The sequence below is a fragment of the Leucoraja erinacea genome, chromosome 13, assembly GCF_028641065.1.
Source record: "Leucoraja erinacea ecotype New England chromosome 13, Leri_hhj_1, whole genome shotgun sequence".
Lineage (NCBI taxonomy): Eukaryota > Metazoa > Chordata > Chondrichthyes > Rajiformes > Rajidae > Leucoraja > Leucoraja erinaceus.
In genome coordinates, this window is record NC_073389.1 from 25,198,715 (window position 1) to 25,219,564 (window position 20,850).

The 20,850-nt window shown below is 41.5% G+C and overlaps 1 protein-coding gene across 1 annotated transcript in view; it reads right to left on the reverse strand.

Moving 5' to 3' along the window:
• LOC129702708 (peripheral plasma membrane protein CASK) overlaps window positions 1-20,850 on the reverse strand; it is a 255,618-nt gene that overhangs the window by 114,072 nt on the left and 120,696 nt on the right. Inside the window, exons 6-10 of the mRNA XM_055644636.1 lie at window positions 15,433-15,535; window positions 9,917-10,092; window positions 9,474-9,596; window positions 7,059-7,142; window positions 1,954-2,053 (exon numbers count right to left, since the gene is read on the reverse strand). Coding sequence (XP_055500611.1) covers window positions 1,954-2,053; window positions 7,059-7,142; window positions 9,474-9,596; window positions 9,917-10,092; window positions 15,433-15,535 — 586 coding nt within the window. The remainder of the gene's footprint in view (window positions 1-1,953; window positions 2,054-7,058; window positions 7,143-9,473; window positions 9,597-9,916; window positions 10,093-15,432; window positions 15,536-20,850) is intronic.

A 20,850-nucleotide genomic window follows, 5' to 3' on the forward strand; every position in this document is an offset into this window, starting at 1 on the left:
ATTCTACCTTCAGAAAGTCATTTACGCATGAGCATTTTTACTATAATGACTGCAATAACCAATGATCACAAAATCAAAACAGAGGGCAATTCTGAAAATCTTCACAGATGAAATATCAAAATTAGTTGTTTAGCTAAAGGTTTTGCAGCTATTGAATATATGTGACCATGCCTCACAGCTGCCAACTACATCAGGTATAATTCTGCATTAAATTTGTACTTCTGCATTAGGTTTTCTTCTAATGCAACCAGCACTTTCACAAAGCTCTGCTGGCTGCAAGTAGGAATTGTTGTAAATGGCAGGAACTAAGAAACTCCCATGGCTTTCTGACAGCTTTCATCTGATGAAAGATCATCAGCATGAAATGTTAACTCCATTTTCCTCTCCACAGATGCAGATTGACCTGCTCAATATTTCTAACGCTTTCCATTTTATTTAAAGATTTCCAGCATCATAATTTTTGCTGCTTCTTGAGGACAGAATTTACATAGCGCTGGTTAGTCTAAATCTGAGTGGCCAGATACAGCATATCTAACTCGCTACCAATAACTTTACGGGATACATCTTGACCGAATGGCCTACTCCTGCACGTATTTTCTATGTTTGACTCAATGGTAAGGGCAGGGGATAGAATACAAGGCAAGATGTGTGTAAACCTGATTGTCATTCATGGACAGTCAAGAAAATCTTGAACATGCCATCATGCTTGAACAGCTAGTTGGTAGTTCCTAGCTGTTTAGTTGACGGGCCACAACGCACCACAACACAATTTATAGACAATAGATAATAGGTGCAGGAGTAGGCCATTCAGCCTTTCGAGCCAGCACCGCCATTCAATGTGATCATGGCTGATCATCCCCAATCAGCACCCCATTCCAGCCTTCTCCCCATATCCCCTGTCTCCCCATGCCCTATCTAGCTCTCTCTTGAAAGCATCCAGAGAACCTGCCTCCACCGCCCTCTGAGGCAGAGAATTCCACAGACTTCCAGTTTTTCACACAGAGAGTGGTGAATCTCTGGAAGGTAGTTGAGGCCAGTTCATTGGCTATATTTAAGAGGGAGTTAGATGTGGCCCTTGTGGCTAAAGGGATCAGGGGGTATGGAGAGAAGGCAGGCACAGGATACTGAGTTGGATGATCAGCCATGATCATATTGATGGCGGTGCAGGCTCGAAGGGCCGAATGGCCTACTCCTGCACCTATTTTCTATGTTTCAATGTTTAACAAGTTACTGTCACAGTTTTTGAAGTGGACATATTTTAAAATCCAAAGCTAGCATTACTAACATGTGAAGTAAAAGTTAATTTAGAAAACTCCCAGTCAGGCATAAATTGCACTTTTAGTTTAGTTTAGTGATACAGCGCGGAAACAGGACCTTCAGCCCACACCGACCAGCGATCCCCGCACACTAACACTATAAACACACACTAGGGCCAATTTACATTTATACCAAGCCAATTAACCTACAAACCTGTACGTCTTTGCAGTGTGGAAGGAAACTGAAGATCTCAGAGAAAACCCACGCTGGTCACGGGGAGAACGTACAAACTTCGTACAATCAGCACCCGTAGTCAGGATCGAACCCGAGTCTCCGGCGCTGCAAGCGTTGTAAGGCAGCAACTCTACCGCTTCGCCACCGGGCCGCCCACTTACTCAAGTAGTGATAATAATCTAAACATTATCAGAGGCAGTGTCTTATACCAAGTTAAGCAAAACCATGCAAAATAAATTGGTCTGCATGTACTAATTGAAGAGAAGGCATCATGTTAGAAAGTTATCACATTTTCCCCACATTTAAATACAAACTCGTCATATGTAGTAAACCAAATAAATACATCAAGAGGAGATTGATTTGATAAATATAAAAAAGCTATAACTGCAGAGCTTCAACTTTTTCACCCACAAATCTATTTGGAATAATTGACTTTGGAATCCAAACGTTAAAACAATTTACCTGAAGAGGTAGGGTCTTCCGAGAAGTCAGGCAGCTCCTCAGGAGGGTCTCCATAGAATGAATTGAACTTGTGGCTTGAAACAGCTGCTAGTACTGCTCCCTAAAATACAGAAAAAAACTACAAATTACGATTCTGTTTAACTGAATACAAAAAGGTATTATCAATTATATTATATGAATGGTTTTCCAACCAATAAACAGCGAACAAACTCAACAATATTAACTGAATACCACTAGAAAGTTACAACACTTAAAGCCTATTGGGTACACTAAGACAACTATTCAACATTAATCTGACTAGTCAACCAAATGTTCAAGTGATGTTGCCTGTTCTCCTTTGCTAGATTTTTTAAGGAATGATCACCACAGAAATAAAAATGAGATGATTGATTTAGTCACCATAATAAAAGATTTCAATATTTTTGGAATGAGGAAATTGAAGGGGTCAACAGTTTAATTAGGATAAAACAAGGGATAATCTTAACAATTTTGTTTGGGGATTATAATGATATTTTCAGGAATTGTGAAAAAAAACTAGACCCACAAAGGCTACATTGGAGTCTTTGATAAGGGTTGCCACCTTGCCGTGGTGTAGAAACTTGCATATGCCTAAGATCCTGAGACGTAAACGACCTGGAGTTATGCTCCTGGCAGGGTCACCCATGAGAGCAGGTCGAGGGGGAGGTTCCTGATGAAGCGCGGCCCACAAATACAACCTCAATGGTGAAACAGCAAAGGATGGTGGCTGGTTAATCGGTGGAGCACTACAACAGCCGTGAAGGCAGAAGGTGGAAGAAGACTGCAGCAGGGGAGACTCCCAACCATCATGGAGTCCATGCCATTGGACCTGGTCTGTCTCTATCAAGGACTGTGTGGTGACTGTACATGCACCAGTCTCCCAATGTTACAAGATATCACACACAGGCGTACACACTGGAGGAATAAGTCTGTGGCTCCAGGCCTGGCCTCTTCAGCCATCTCTGGACCACAGAGAGGATCCACCCTGAAGACAATCACACTCTATTTCAAATGATCGCAAATGAGGATGATATTGGAGTCAAATGATAAGGAGGCGAGCTAAAACCTTTAATCAAAAGAGACAGCGGATGGGTCATTGAACCAATTCAGTTAGTTTTATACCTATTAACTTTCATTGATGACACGCTCATAGGTGGCCAAGGAAAGATTTTAAAAGGTTTTGTTGTTAAATTGGTAATCCCTAATCTAGAAATTTAACTGCAGCAGTCAAGGAGGGCAGAGGTTGGTGTTATGTGGTGACTGGCTCACTTTCTGGCATCACGTTCTATGCTCTGCAAGACCCAAGTCAAGAATATAAAGGATGCAATTCCTTCAACACTCAAGTTCGATATCATACAAACTAGCATGACTGTTTAACACTTTATCCATAAACATTCACTACCACCATCATCACAGTGCTATTGACAATAGTGCCTGCAGCTAAAAGGCTTCTTCGCAAAAGTCCTCAACCCAAGAATTATATCACATGGAAATTCAAAGACATCTGATGCACAAGAACATCACTTTCAAGACCTCCTATGTATAATTCAATGTGCCAATTTGGAAATATATCAATAACTCTTCATTGTAACTGGGTCAAAATATTGACCTCCACCTCGAACAGCACTGCAGGACCTTCTATACAAGTACTAAATCTGAGCAAGCAGCAGCGCACCATCACCTGCTTAAGGACCAATTAAGGAAGACATTAACTGCCCATTTTGCTAGTTACGGGCATCCCACAGAATAATTCAAGAAAAATATTTAGAGATGAAATTCTTTAACATCTATAACAATATTTAAATGCATAGAGTTGCCAATTATAATTATGCTCAAGACAGAACCATTTATATTAGTTATTTTGGCTGAAGAATGGAAAATATATCAAATGTTCAGATTACATGGAAAGTAAGCAAAAAGTACACCAAATACACCCAAAAAATCAGCTCAATCAGACCAATGCACAATCTTATTGCTTATGTTCTTTTTCATAAATTTGTTCTAAAGTTTTATGGATAAACTAAATAACAGAATAATATAGTCTATTCTTTGACTTTCCAAATCTAAAAGTTGCTGGAAAGATCTGTGGATATTTGCTGAATAAATAATCAACATTATTAGGAAGTTGAATCTAAGTGTTGACTGAAGTTGGAGGTCCTATTGCAACATGCGGGCTACATCAACAACAGCTTCCCTATTGAAATTGCTCGCACAGTTGTTGCAAGAATCCACATAATTGGTGCAGCTTTCGTTATACTTGAAGTAAAGTCTGATCCTCTGACTCCTTCACTGATAAATGCTGCTCTCCCAGTGCATGTGCTTACTCTTCTGGTAACTCACTTTACAAACAAGCTAATGCTCAAGAAAAAAACAAACGAAAGAACATACACTTGTAGAGAACATACACTTGTAGAGTGCACCAACAACCTGTAAATTTACCAAATTTCATTTAAAAGTTCATTAAAGCCTAGCGTCCAAATTATTATATTTTATGCATTTTCACTTAATCAACCCAAAACATTTTTGTATCATGGTTAATATCAAGAAAAGTAATTAGGCAATTTAATTATATGTATGACAAACTTTGCATCATCATAAATTTAAAACAGAGAAAAATGTTCCCTACCAATAAAAAAATGTGCTGAACTTATTAATGTTATAAAGCCTATACTGACCCTAAGAAATTGCTTTCCTGTTGGATGACAGTCATTGTTATTAGTAAAAGGATGATTAAAACAGTCAAGGCTTAGTTTAAGAAAGGGAGTTCATGGAAATTGTGCAGTCATTAGGAAACTACTGAAGGGACTGAATTGAAATTTAAGAACTACTCAATGGTGTATTATTAAGATATTAAAAAAATGAATAGCTCTTAAATTTTAATTGAGGTCCATCCAGTGGTTTCCAAATGTGCTGTACTATGCCGTTACTTATATAGAGCAATTTTTAACTTTTGTTTAGTTTAAAGAAACAGCACGGAAACAGTCCCTTCGGTCCACCAACAATCCCCATACACTAGCACTATCCTACACACTAGGGACAATTTACAATTTTTACTGAGGCCAATCAACCTACAAACCTGTACATCTTTGGAACGTGGGGAAAAATCTAGGAGGCCATGGGGATAACGTCAATCTCGTGAATAACTTGTAAAATATACCATCAATCTAAACTAAACTTGTTTAATTTACATCACAGGACAATGGTGAGTAAGGTGTTGCAAACATCGTAGTGCTATCATGTACGTTTTTTGCACAAATACAAACCGGGCAAACAAACCGGCAAACTGGCAAACAAACAAGATGCGAGTTTTAGTAATATAACAATATAGATATAGATAGTTGGCGGTGTTTATCAAAGTTCATCAAATTTCTGTATTTGTAGACTGAGAGCAAATGTTGCAACATATCCTGCCCAATGATTTTCTTTTCCTGTTTGTACCTTCAGCAAAGGACAGTCAGATAAGTATCATGTGTCCAGTGAGCAACACAGCTCTAAATGCTGAATCCGCAATATATTTTGAGTTTGTGCAGCTCAGTGGCAAGCTTTTGCAATTCCCAGCATTTCTATATTTGAGGATTTTTCATTATTTACTACAAAATCTAGGTTCAAGTTTTATTAAGGCTAGGAGAAAAGACAAAACTTTTTGAAATACTAAGGAAAATTAATCAGTATCCATTGCATCTGGGTTAGCTTTACTATTTACCACAACTATTTGGTTTGAGTCACTAGAACAGCCACAAAGATATACTGAAGATCTTTTTAATCAAAGAAACACAGAAAGGATGGAATTATTTTACTGAATTCCCTTGTTTTTACTTTTACTTTATGCAATTTCTTAATTCATCTCAAGGATTTCTGCATTTTTCATTTCCACGATTACAGATTTAACCAAAAATATTATTACATTAGCAGGCAGGAAATCAAACGGTTGCCGTTGCAAAGACTTTGGTTAGACTACATTTGATATACTGTGAACATTTTGTGTCTTCATGACACATTGAAGTTAGCGAGGTTGTGGAAAATATTCTAGAACATCATGATTAACTCCAGAACTGATTATTATGTTAGCAAGAAAAAGATAGGGGTGACTTGACTTTTACGCCAATGGTGATGGGAGGGGATTTCATTGGGCAAATTTAGAATTTCTACCTGTGGGAAGATGGGAACCAAGGACATAATGATCACTATTAAATCAAGATGAATTCCAGATAATTGTTTTTATTCATAGAATTCTCAAGTGTGGAACTAGTTCTTATAAGTAGTAATTATTGTGACATGTAAAGCTGCAATTAAGAAAAGTCAGAAGAATACATTAATATGTTCATGAAGTTAAATAGTGGGAGGAGACTTTTGTGGAAGAATATGGTGGGATTCTCTCCACGGGCCTGCATGAGTGCAGCCTTAATGCACTCAAGAGCCTCAGCATCATCCAGGACAAGGCAGCATATTTCAATGGCACATCAACCACTATAAAAAAAAACTAGACCACCCCTTACCATCTACTATGGATGCAGCAACCTAAATAAAATGCATTGCAGTTATTTGCCAGTGTTATTTCAGCAACATCTTTTAAACTCACATCCTCAATCAGGGAGTGCAACCACTGTCAGCTCACCTTCAAGTCGCACACCAAACTGACTTGACAAATGTACCTATGTTCTTTCATCACTGGATCTGAAATCTGTTACATCCCATCCAAAATACTGGGGATAAGTTCACCTGAAGGACTGAAGCATTTCAAGGAAGTGGGCCATTACCACCTTCTCACGGTCAACGATGAAGGGGCAATAAACATTGGCCTTCCCAGCAACTTACAAATTCCACAAATAATGGGACAAAAAACTTCCTTATTTCTCTCTTGAATGGCCTGGTTTAATAAGCGTGTGTGGAAGCACATGCACTACTTCTTGTTGCTGTCTCAAAAAGGATGGATGGATCACACTGATCCAAGAGATGGCCACGACATGTTTATAACAAGCTCTAATATTCCCAGCTGATCCTGCTAAACTAGGAAGCTATAAGTGGATTTTACTCAGCGAAGCACTGGATATACCCTTCCTTATCAAACCTAACAATTTTGGCCTTGCCTTCAATTTCCTTCTTGCATTAAATTTTCTCAGTTGTTCCACAGTTTCAGGCAGGTGAATCTTGTATGCATATCGATCTCGTTCCTGAAAAATAATATGTTCAATTTAAAATCTATTATCTATTACTGTATATAAATTACAATTGGTTGTTATGGAATCAGTAAAGTTTTACATACAACATATTTTTAACAAACTCACATTGTGGCCGAACGCCAAGTTGAAATTAAGGGCCTTAAATTAATGTGCCAGTTGTTCTAATCTGTACAATTTTGAAAATTCAAGAAACTGCATATACTGGAATCTTGAGGAAAATACAAAATGTTGGAGGAACTCAGCAGGTCAGGCAGTATCTGTGGAGGGATTAGATAGGCAGACGTTTCAGGTCAAGACCCTTAATCAATCTGAATAAAGATCCCAACCCTAAACGTTCTCTGTCCACTCCCTCCCCAGATGCTGCCTGAACCACTGAGTTCCTTCAACAATAGTGTGGTGCATTTGTGAAATGGTCTCAACATTTCCCATTATTTTTCCAGTGTATGGATGCAGCCAATTGCTTAAGTCTCTTTTCAAAGAATTTCTCTATGCACCATCTCACAGTGCCCTCCATAATGTTTGGGACAAAGACCCATCATTTGTTTATATGCCTATGTACTCCACAATTTGAGATTTGTAATAGAAAAAATCTCAGGTTGTTAAATTGCATTGTCAGTTTTCAATAAAGGCCATTTGTATACATTTTGGTTTCACCATGTAGAAATTACAGCAGTGTTTATACAAAGTCACCCCATTTTACGGCACCACAGTGTTTTTGACACAGCAATGTCATGTAAATGAAAGTAGTCATGTATAGTATTTTGTTGCATATCCTTTGCATGCAATGGCTGCTTGAAGTCTGCGATTCATGGACATCACCAGTTGCTGGGTGTCTTCTCTGGTGATGCTCTGCCAGGCCTGTATTGCAGCCATCTTTAACTTATGCTTGTTGTGGGGGCTAGTCCCCTTCAGTTTTCTCTTCAGCATATAAAAGGCATGCTCAATTGGGTTCAGATTGGGTGATTGACTAGGCCACTCAAGAATAGACAATTTTTTAGCTTTGAAAAACTCCTTTGTTGCTTTAGCAGTATGTTTGGGATCATTGTCTTGCTGTAGAATGAACCGCAGGCCAATGTGTTTTGAGGCATTTGTTTGAACTTGAGCAGATGGGATGTGTCTATAAACTTCATAATTCATAATGTTACTAACATCAGCAGTTGTATCATCAATGAAGATAAGTGAGCCAGTACCTTCAGCAGCCATACATGCCCAGGCCATAACACTCCCACCACTGATGAGGTGGTATGCTTTGGATCTTGGACAGTTCCTTCTCTCCTCCATACATTGTCCTTACCATCACTCTGATATAAATTAATCTCATCTGTCCACAAGATCTTTTTGCAGAACTTCTTGGCAAACTGTAACCTGGCAATCCTATTTTTGCGGTTAACCAGTGGGTTGCATCTTGCAGTGTAGCCTCTGTATGTGTGTTCATGAAGTCTTCTGCGGACAGTGGACATTGACAAATCCACACCTGAAGAGTGTTTCTGATCTGTCGGACAGGTGTTCAGGGACATCAGCTGTGGAGGTCTTCATTGGCCAGCCAGTCCCTTTGCGATTAGTAAGCTCACCAGTGCTCTCTTTCTTTTCAATGATGTTCCAAACAGTTGATTTTAGTAAGCCTAAGGTTTGGCTGATGTCTCTAACAGTTTTATTCTTGTTTCTCAGTCTCATAAGGCTTATTTGACTTTAATTGGCACAGCTTTGGTCCTCATGTTGATATACAGCAATAAATATTTCCAATGGTGATAAAAGACTGGAGGGAAGACTAGGTGCTGAGAGCTCTCTTATACCTGCATTAAGGACGCAATTAAACACACCTGAGCAATTACAAATGCCTGTGAAGCCATGTATCCCAAACATTATGGTGCCCTGAAATGGGGGGACTTTGTATAAACAGTGCTGTCATTTCTACACTGTGAAACCAAAATGTATAAAAATACCCTTTAATAACATCTGACAATGTGAACTTTAACCACATGTGATTTTTTTTAATTACAAATCTCAAATTGTGAAGTACAGGGGCAAACAAATAAATTATGGGTCTTTGTCCCAAACATTATGGAGGGCACTGTGCATGGTCGCAAAATCTGCCAATACTACATATTGTAAGAGGCCTCACGTGTACACAATTTCAAACAGTGTATCTATGGTAATCAGATATTTTCCTTAAACTTGTCAACATAACTTGGGAAAATTCATGACTATTTTGCTTAAAATAACATTGCATTCCAAAAAATCCAAAGAAATTGTATCTTCTGCTGCATAAAAGACAATTATGTGTAAACTGGAATGCCTACATGAAACCAATTAAAAATGCACCTTTAGCCAAGGATGATTCAGAGCTTCATAAACTGTTATCCTTTCTGCAGGGTCCAGCATGAGCATACGACGGACCAAATCCTTTGCACTCTCCGATATATGGATCCATTGCCTAGGATTCATCTGTACAAAAAGAATTGTAAGAAATACAGTAGACAATGTATCTCTTATCTTTAACATTACAGATTTTCTTGGAAATTTTACATACAACAGTTACATAAATAAATTCGTAATCATACTGCATAAACATTTGCAATTAATGGAAAGTAGTTTTTAAAAGCTGCATGAACAGTAAAACAATAAACACAGTTAGAAGGTTATGAGAATCCAGAGTAAAGTGAAAATGCAAAGAATATTACTTAAGCTTTGTGGTAAATTCTACATATATCTGCAATATTTGATAAGAGTAGCAGCAAGCATGCCACACAAAATTTCCGATCTACCTTGTGTTTTCCTTTGATAATAGCATCAAACAATCTCTCCTTTGTTCCATAAAATGGCAAACAACCACTCAGAAGAATAAAAAGTATCACTCCGCAACCCCAAACATCGACTGGTTTTCCATATGGTTCTCGTTTGACAACTTCTGGTGCCATGAAATGCGGTGTCCCGACACGGCCTAAGCAAAATAATTTGAGTAGATAGTAAAGGCCAACCTTCAAAGCTGTGCTGTTTATATCACAAGACTCCTTGAAATAGCAGGCATGGCATCACTCAAGTGGTAATCAAAGATGAAAAGCAAAGGAGTAACAAAATACAAACCTGCAAATTGATAAATATATGTTTTTGCTTTAACTTCTTTTTGGTTCTATCCTATCCATGTTCTCCAGAGATGCAGCCTGACCTGCTGAGTTAATCCAGCACTTTGTGTCCTTTTGTGGTAACATTTATGTATTTTAAACAAGATTAAACTCTCTTAAAATAACTAAGAGGAATTTCAACCAAATCTATATATCTGTTAAAAAAAAAAAGTTTTGCCTATGAGGATACAACATTGGGCATTGATGGTTTGCAGTTAGCAGATGGAAAACACTTAGGTTATCAGATGGAAAATACTTAACGATCTGAAATAAACTGGCACCCTGGGTAGTTTTATCCAACAAATTATATAGTTTTGTAAAATATGAGCACACTAGTGATGGTGGGTTGGAGAAGCGATGACTGAGGACAAATGATCAGGGGAAAATAGTCCAAATGAACAAACTGAAGAGAGGATAAAGCTGGTAAACAAAACTGGAGCACTTCTGACTAAAGGAATGTCATGTTAGCCAGCATCTGCGTTGATTTTATCAAAGCATGGGATCAGCAGGAATATTTTCCCCGTCAAAAGATTGTGGGATTCTAAACCAAATGTTGCCATGGGCCACAGGAGAAAGCAAGGCCAACATATCAATAAAAAATGTGTAGGAAGGAAATGCAAATGCTGGTTTACACCGAAGATAGACACATAATGCTGGAGTAACTCAGCGAGTCAGGCAGCATCTCTGGAGAAAAGGAATATCAATAAAAGGCATGGCGCGAAAAAGCAAATGGCTTATTTCCACTATATATAATCAATTAAATCTGATTTAAGCAAACTTTAACATACTTTCTATCCCAGAGAAAAATCAAGATTTTGACAGCATCAGGTTTGAATTAATAGAATATACATAAGAAGTGATAAAGGTAGTAGATATTTCATGTTCTGTTCAATTCCCTGAAACTAACGGGAAATGATAAACAAGTACAAGGCAGAACAGAGAGAAATACCGTAGATGATATAGAAAACCAGGAAAATGTGATGAAAAAACATTGACAGGTTTTGTTGCAATTCAATACAATTTTCTGTAATGACATGTAGGTATGGTAATCAAGTTTTGATCACATCAAGAGATGAAACCTGTCAATGGATTGTAATAAGATTCAAAATTATATACAGGTGCACAACCTTTTATCCGGTGTTCCGGAAACCGAAAAACTCCGAAAACCGGCCATTTTTTCCAGGATGTCGTCTGCACACAAAAGCTCGCGTTTTGCGCAAAACTTGACCAGAAACGACCCACGGTCAACCCAGGTCTGTACTACTGTAGCGGCTGCCTCCTCCCCGGAGACCGGGGAGACACTTAAACATCTGTAAATCATTGCTTAAATGTTAGTCAGTTAATTTGGAGGGCTTTTATGTGAAGGGGGGGTTGAAGGGGTAAACTTTAATTCTTAGTCCCCTACCTGGTCGGAGAGACGGGGAGCGGTCAATGCCTTACCGGGTCGCCGTGCAGTAAGCTCCGCAGCGCTGTGGCCGCCATCTCCCAGCTGGGGCTGTGGGCGGCGCCGGTTGTAGCTCCGACCCCGGCAACTCTACCCCTGGCTGCGAGGCGCTCCAAATCCAGCGCCGCCCGCGGCCGGACGCCCCCCACCCCAGCTCCGCAAATGTTGGGAGTCGGCGGCGTCGCAGCGCTGGGATACCAGCGGGAAGCGGGCAATGCCTTACCGGGTCGCTGTGCGGTAAGCTCCAGGGCGCGGAGGCCGCCTTCTCCCAACATTCGCGGAGCTGGGGCTGCGGGTGTCCGACCGCGGGCGGCGCTGGATTTGGAGCGCCTCGCAGCCAGAGGTAGAGTTGCCGGGGTCGGAGCTACAACCGGCGCCGCCCGCGGCCGGACGGAGCCCCCAGCTCCGCGATGTTGGGAGTCGCCGACCAGGTAGGGGACTAAGAATTAAAGTTTCCCCCTTCACCCACCCACCCCACCACCACCACATAAAATCCCTCCAAACTAACTGACTAACATTTATGCAATGATTTACAATGATTCCCCGGTCTCCGGGGAGGAGGCAGTCGCTCCAGACTTTTCAAGCCGCCCGCGCTTCCTACCTAATCTACGCTAAAAATCTTCCATTCGGAAATCCGAAAATGTCCGAAATCCGACAAGTGTCTGGTCCCAAGGCTTTCGGATAAAAGGTTGTGCACCTGTACTGATATAGAACTCAAGCAATACAATTATAAAGCAACAATAATTAGGGAGCCCATTGAATCAATTGGGAAAGACTGATTATGTTAACAGCATTTTATTCATTCATACATTTTATGGTTTGCTTTTGCACCTCAGGGGAACACATCCTGATTATTTTACACCTTTCTAGGAGAAAGTATCCACCACCTCCCTATATGCTCTCTCCCGCAACGGCAAGACATATAACACCTGTCCCTACACCTCCTCTCTCACATCCGTTCAGGGAACCCAGCAGCCAGGTGAGACTCAAGATTCACATGCACCTCCTCTAACGTCATCTACTGCATTTGATGTTCTTGATGCAACCTCCTTTAAATTAGCGAGACCCAAGCATAGAATAGGCAACCTTTTTGCTGAACACTTGCACTCAGTCCGCCAAGATCTACTGGATCTCCTGGTTGCTAGCCATTTTTAACTCCCCTTCCCATTTCTGTCCTGAGCCACCTCCATGGCAGAATGAGGCCACTGGCAAACTGGGGGAACGACATCTCATATTCCACTTGGGTAGCTTGCAACCCAATGGTATGAACATTGAATTCTCCAATTTTAAGCAACTAATCAACAAACACCCTCTCTTTTTCCCTTCTCTCTTCCCTGTCCACCACTTAGGACGCACACCCTTTTCTTCCACAATCCGGCCACTCTTTCCCCCTCCTGCATTCCCATCCACCGATATCCCTTACACTGGCTTCAAAAATTTGACCTCTAAACTCACAGCCTTTTGTTTCTTTCATCTCTGGCCTATGTCCAACTATCTGCCAAACAACCCCCCTCACCTGTACCTAACTTTCACTTGCCTGTCTTTGTCCTTCCCCCACGTCTCTTCCAGCTTTCTTCCCATTACTACAGTCAGTCTGAAGAAAGGTCCCAACCCAAAGAGTGACCTGTTCATGTCCTCCAGAGATGCTGCTTGACCCGCTGAGTTACTCCAGCACTTTGTCTTTTTTCTGTAAGGCAACGTCTGCAGTCCCTTGAGCCTAGTATCTTCCTTTGCTTTACACTGTCATCAGGCAGATGTCAGTCGTACAATATTGGAAATCAGGAAATTTGCAATGTCAAAGTTGAAGCTCGATGCGGTTACAAAAGGAGTACAGGTGCACAACCTTTTATCCGGTGTTCCGGAAACCGAAAAACTCCGAAAACCGGCCATTTTTTCCAGATGTCGTCTGCGCACCAAAGCTCGCGTTTGGCGCCAAACTTGACCCGAAACAACCCACGGTCAACCCAGGTCTGTACTACTGTAGCGGCTGCCTCCTCCCCGAAGACCGGGGAGACACTTAAACATCTGTAAATCATTGCTTAAATGTTAGTCAGTTAGTTTGGAGGGCTTTTATGTGAAGGGGGGGTGAAGGGGTAAACTTTAATTCTTAGTCCCCTACCTGGTCGGAGAGGCGGGGAGCGGTCAATGCCTTACCGGGTCGCCGTGCAGTAAGCTCCGCAGCGCTGTGGCCGGTGGGGCTGCGGGCGGCGCCGGTTGTAGCACCGACCCCGGCAACTCTACCCCTGGCTGCGAGGCGCTCCAAATCCAGCGCGGCCCGCGGCCGGACGCCCCAGCTCCGCGAATGTCGGGAGTCGGCGGCGTCGCAGCGCTGGGATACCAGCGGGGAGCGGGCAATGCCTTACCGGGTCGCCGTGCGGCAAGCTCCGGAGCGCTGTGGCCGCCTTCTTCCAACATTCGCGGAGCGTCGCTGGATTTGGAGCCGCGCAGCCAGGGGTAGAGTTGCCGGGGTCGGAGCTCCAACCGGCGCCGCCCGCGGCCGGACGGAGCCCCCAGCTCCGCGAGGTTGGGAGTCGCCGACCAGGTAGGTAGGGGACTAAGAATTAAAGTTTCCCCCTTCACCCCTACTCCACCACCACCACATAAAATCCCATCAAACTAACTGACTAACATTTATGCAATGATTCTCCCGGTCTCCGGGGAGGAGGCAGCTGCTCCAGACTTTTCAAGCCGCCCGCGCTACCTACCTAATCTACGCTAAAAATCTTCCATTCGGAAATCCGAAAATGTCCGAAATCCGACAAGTGTCTGGTCCCAAGGCTTTCGGATAAAAGGTTGTGCACCTGTACTGGTTAGGGTTTGAAGGTATATTTTTTAAAAGTGTTAAAATTGAGGGACCAGGTCAAGAACAGGAATGATGAGTGAACTTGTTTCTGTTAGTATTCGAAGAGCAAGACTTTGGATGTGGTCAAATTTACTAAAATATCAGCAGTTGCGAAGTGTAATAATCAAAGTTTTTTAGTTCACCACAGAAGCAGAAGAAGTGAGCATAGCTGCAATGAAAGACATGACCGAGCTAAAAACAGGAAATTGGAAGTCTTGCACTGCAAATGTTCTATTGCACTAACTCATTTCTCTTATTTAGTTGTTGCAAATATCATGGTGACTCATCCAGCCTACAAATCACCTCCTACAATCTTCTGCATACACTTCAAAGCACTTCAGGTTTAGTTGCAGATGTGGATCCCGGTTAGAAGTTTTTAAAAACGTGTGTATCTCAGTGATCTCCAGTGCCATTTATCATAATTACTATACCTTCTGTTGGGCTCTGTTCTAATACCTTCTCTGCTTCAGCATAATCAGATTCCAGAAATTCATCAACAATTTTTTAACTCTATACCTAGACCTGCTGTTTTTGGCCATGTTCTGTATTCTGTTCAAATTCATCTATGTCTTGCTGCCTGGATGCCAAGATTGCTAACTCATACTTCAGAACTCTTCTCCCATTTTGCTGGACAGAATGAGACAGATACAATTAGCTTTCTTTCTCTGGGCTCATCACTTCTCCACATCAGTTGCTGCACCATATTCATTAAATACATGTGTTCTGGGTTTAAACTTTTACTACCATGATTTGTTAGACAGTGGTTGGTAATTGCATGTTCACATTTTTCCTCACTCCTCCGGAGGGACACTAGCCCTGCTATGTGTGCATCATGAATTTTCTCTGCTGATGCTCAGATTGTTATGCTCTTACCTCCAGCAACCAGTCCAGATTCTCCTAATTGAATGGCTACTCCAAACCCTCCAAGCTTCACAGGTGCTGAATTTTCTTTCGAAGCAAGTAACACACAGTGTGGCTGCATAAAGAGAAAAAAATAAAGAACGAGAGCATCAGCAAAATTGAAACTGCTAACAAGTTAATCTGTTTCAGCTTTGTTATCATGAATAATATATTGCATTTGCAACTAATTTTGTTCAAAATTCATTATTAGCTCAGCCAAATTTTAAAAAAAGTGCACCCTCTACTTTACCTGTGAATGTGATCAGCGAAGGAATATGGTCTATCAACTTGGTGATACTAATTGTTCAACCTGTTTTTGTGCATATTTTGTATATGAATTGTGAACCAATCTGTACAGAAGCAAATTTTTTGTCAAACTTTTTTGTGACATTCATTGCTTACATGGTTCCAAGGTGACAAACTAAATGGATTTTTCACACGTGTATAATATATCAATATGAGATGTGAACTCCAACCTTAGGACTATAGAGCCCCACTTTACAATCACAATGCCGCCCATACCATTACCCTATACCCAATAAGAGCTTATACACAGACCGATTCCCAAATCTCATTGGTCATCTCCAAGTTAGACATTAAAAATCCGAATAGTAAACTGCTAGTCAAACCAACAACATAGCCTCACTTACTGGAGCTACTCTAATGTGCGTGGCAGAATATGCTGTTTCTAAAATAAATGTGAAAAATTATTTCAAAAATTACACAATGGTATTAATTTTATATACCAAAGCTAGAACCCACCTGCAGGGTTGCATAATGCATCATCACTGATATAAAAAAGTTTAAATTGGAACCAAATTAATACAATAAAATAAATTACCTTGGCCACTATGCATGAGGAGTGTCGTCTCAGTAAGGCCACAAAGTAGGCAAATTTGGTCGGGACCTCAACCCTCCGCAGCTGCTGCTGCTGCGGGCGTCCAGATGTGTAGACAAGGTAAAGTCCAGATAATTCCTGAACCGGTGCCTCCCCACCGGAGACCGCGGCTTCAGGTTGGTGTAGGCCGCAGATCTAAAGTGGATCCTTCACACGGGTGAACTCTCGGAAAGCCTGATGGTGCACCTGGCCACGTTCTTAAATCTTGCCCCGATCAACTGGTCGCAGTTTTTGCCTTTCCTTAACCTCTCATTAATCCTGTCAAAGCTCCCCACCTACGTATAAAAAGACAACCATAATACCAGTGCCCAAGAAGGTGACATGCCTCAATGACTACCAACCAATGGCACTCATTCCTGTTTCGATGAACTGTTCCGTGAGGTTGTTATGATGCACATCAACTTCTGCTTTAGTAAGGACCTGGACCCACTACAATTCGCCTATCGCTCAACAGAGGGGATGCAATCTCACTGGTTCGTCACTCTGCACTATGCCACTTGGGACAATAAGAGCATGTGCATCAGGTTGTTGTTCATGACTACAGCTCAGCATTTAACACCATCATCACTCCTAAATATCAAAGTTATGGAACTGGGTCTCTGCTTATTCTTACCAACTGGATCCTCAACTTCCTCATCGGCAGATCACATTCAATACATTTTCTCCTTGATGACCATCAACACAGGAACATCTCAAGACTGTATGCTCAGTACTCTGCTCTCTATATACCCAAGATTGTGTAGCCAGATACAGCTCCATCACCATCTCTAAATTCACCGTTGATACAAGTGTTGTTAGGTGAATAGCAGGTAATGATAAAACAGAATGCAGGTGGAAGATTGATAATCGGTTTGAACAGTACCAGAACAATCCCCTCTCAACATCAGTAAGAACAAGAGCTGCTGTTGACTTGAGGAAGGGAAAGCAAAGGATCCATAATCACTTCATCCATCGGATGGCAATGGAAAATCCAGTTTCAAGTTCTCGGACGTACATATCTTTGAAGATCTGTACTGGGCCCAGCACACTGATCTATAGGAAGCGTTGCCTCAAAAAGGCAGTAAATATCAAAGACCCAAATCACGCAGGCCACACTTTCATTTCCCTGCTACTATCGGGAAGAGGGTACAAGAGCCTGAGAATGGTTACTGAGCCATCAGCATAATCAAGGACCAGTCTCACCCTGGTCACTTCCAGTTCTCCCCTCTCCCATCAGGCAAAGCGTATTTAAGTTTGAAAACGCATACCTTCAGATTCAGGGACAGTTTCTTCCCAGCTGTTATCAGGCAACTGAATCATCCTCTCGGGCGCCGCGGAGGCGCAGCGGTAGAGCTGCTGCCTCACAGCGCTTGCAGCACCAGAGACCCAGCTTCGATCCTGACTACAGGTGCTGTCTGTACAGAGTTTGTACATTCTTCCCGTGACCATGTGGCTTTTCTCAGAGATCTTCGGTTTCTTCCCACACTCCAAAGACGTACAGGTGTGTAGGTTAATTGACTTGGTATAAATGTAATTTGTCCCTAGTGTGTGTAGGATAGTGTTAATGTGCGGGGCCGCTGGTCACCACGAAAGGGACTGTTTCCGCGCTGTGTCTCTAAACTGAACTAAATTAAATTAAACTCTCACCGGCTAGAGAGCAGTGCTAACCCATATACCTCGAGTAACTCAGCGGGACAGGCAGCATCTCTGGAGAGAAGGAGTGGGTGATGTTTCGGGTCGAGTCCCTTCTTCAGACCCGAAACGTCACCTATTACTTCTCTCCAGAGATGCTGCCTGTCCCACTGAGTTACTCCAACTTTTTGTGTCTATCTTCAGTTTAAACCAGCATTTGCAGTTCCTTCAAACACACCTCCCATCTATCTCATTGGAGACCTTTAATCGGATTTTATCTTGCACTAAACATTATACCCATTACCCTGTATCTGTACACTGTTGACGGCTTGATTGTATTCATGTATAGTCTTTTCGCAGTCTGGATAGCACACAATAAAAAGCTTTTCACTGAACCTTGACAATGACAATAATAAATTAAACTAAGATTCAAGAACAACTTCTTCCCAGTAACCATCTGGCTCTTGAGCCACACTCTTACCACATACTCTTAACCACAACCTACCTCAGCAACAATTTACTATGGACTTTATTCAGCTGTACTTTGGTTTGCATTATTATGATAATTTATTGATTATTGTGTAATTTGCTGTGTTTTCATGTTAATGTGCCTGTAAAGCTGCATTATGCAAGAATTTCTTGTTTCATTTCGATGCTTATGACAATTCAACATTCTTGACAAATATTTACACGTTTTTTTTCTGACCACGGGTTAAAAATATCCACTTGCCTTTCCTGTGATCTTCACAAAATATACACTCCAAGTGCCATGCAATTTAATATGCAAACATTCTCTACTCTTAACCAAAGATCAATTTAACTAACAGCTAAAAAAATTATATTGAACTTTTACATTTAAAATGTTCCTAAAATCTTTCTAGTTATCTCCACAGCCTTCTTGTATCGAAATGAATGTACATTAAATCATTTGTAAAGCAATGAAACATGATGCAACAGATAGAAAGGAGTAAAACAGGATCAGACCACTCAATAGTCATAGAGTACGTGCCTTTTGAATCAAGCTCAAAGTCACAGCCCGTTGCACAAAATAAAGCTTTTGAGGTCTGCTATCTGGAACAGAGAGCCAAGGAACTAACAATTTAGGTAAAAATTTAATTAGAAGGCCAACAATTGCTGTGTCACCTGCTGGACAGCTATATTCAGTAACGACTACTTCAGCACAAGTTTATGTTTCTAAGTTTAAATAGCATCTTATTTGTTTGTAAGTGATCTATTACAAAGTCTGGAGTGAACCATTAGTCTTCTATTAAGATCATAAAGAGAGAATGTTACACACAGCTGTGCTCATCACATCAGCTTAAGTACTAACTGCAGTAGCATAACGACAGACAGGCTGTCAAAAGTACAGTATTCATGATGCCCAAAACCCGGACTGGATTATATGGTGGAATGTGTGACATGCATAATATGTGTAGTGGAGATTATATAGGCATGGATAAATATGGTTAATCTACATCCTTCCTCTTAAAGAAGCAATGCATAATTAAAAAAACACTTGGTGGAATATATTGTAAAACACCAATATAGGGTGAGTGCACTTTACTTATACATCGTGCTAGCACGTAAAATAAAGCAAGTCGTACACAGTTCAAACATAGCTGGTGAATTTTCCAAATGTTAGATTCGGCCTGCACATTTACCCTAGTACCCGTCTTCTTCCTTCACTGGAGATTGAACAGGAGACGGTACCGGTGTTGTCATTGTTGCGGGTGAAAGCGGGGACTGTAGTGGCAGTGGCCGGAGTGGTGAGGCAGCCGGCGAGGCAATCGGACTCGGGCCAGCTGGCGGCCTTGGAACCATGGGAGCAGTCTCGTTGGACCGTAAAGGAGTCACGACCGGTTGGTCAGGGTATTGGCGTGGAGGCACTGACTCGTTAACCAGACGGAGGTGCTGGCGGGTGCGTTTGTAGATGCCGTTGTCAACACTGACCAGGTAGGAGCGTGGCTCAACAGTAGACCCCAGAACGATCTCAAACCACCCCTGACACCATGTTTGTAAGTGATCCATTACAAAGTCTGGAGTTAACCATTAGTCTTTTATTAAGATCATAAAGAGAGACTCCTTGATAGTAGCAATACTGCATGAACACAATTTAGTCAATAAACTAGGTATTTTACACAGATCAATCGCTTTGACATACAAATAGATTTCTGGAATTTTACAACCATCTTTGGTTAATTTAGTCAAAGAGTTGAACAGCACGGAAACAGGCCCAACTTGCCCACGCCAACCAACATGTCCCCATCTACATTAGCCCCATCTGCCTGAGTTTGGCCCATATCCTCTTAAACCTATCCTATCCATGTATCTGTCCAAATATATTTTAAACGTTGTGATAATGCCTGCCTCAACTACCTCTTCTGGCACTCATTCCATATACTCATCACCCTTTGTGTAAAAAAAAAGTTGCCCATCAGATTCTTATTAAATTTCCCCCCCCACCCCTCGCTTAAACCTATGTCCTCTGGTTCTTCATTCCCCTACTCTGGGTAAAAGCTCTGTGCATTTACCCTACCTATTCCTCTCATGACCTTGTACACCTCAATTAGACCACCATTCATCCTCCTGCCCTCCAACAAATGTCCTGGCAACCCCCTCCTAAATTTTCTCTGCACCCTTAACATCTTACCAACAACAGGATGACCAAACATGAACACAATACTCAAGATGTGGCCTCAATGTCTTGCACAACTGTAACATAACCTCCCAACGTCTATACTCAATACTCTGAATAATGAAAGACAATGACCAATCTATCTGCTTGTGGTGCCACTTTCAAGGAACTATGTACCTGCACTCCCAGATCCCTTTGTTCTACAAAACTCCCTACAGCCCTGCCATTGACTGTGTGGGTCCTAGCC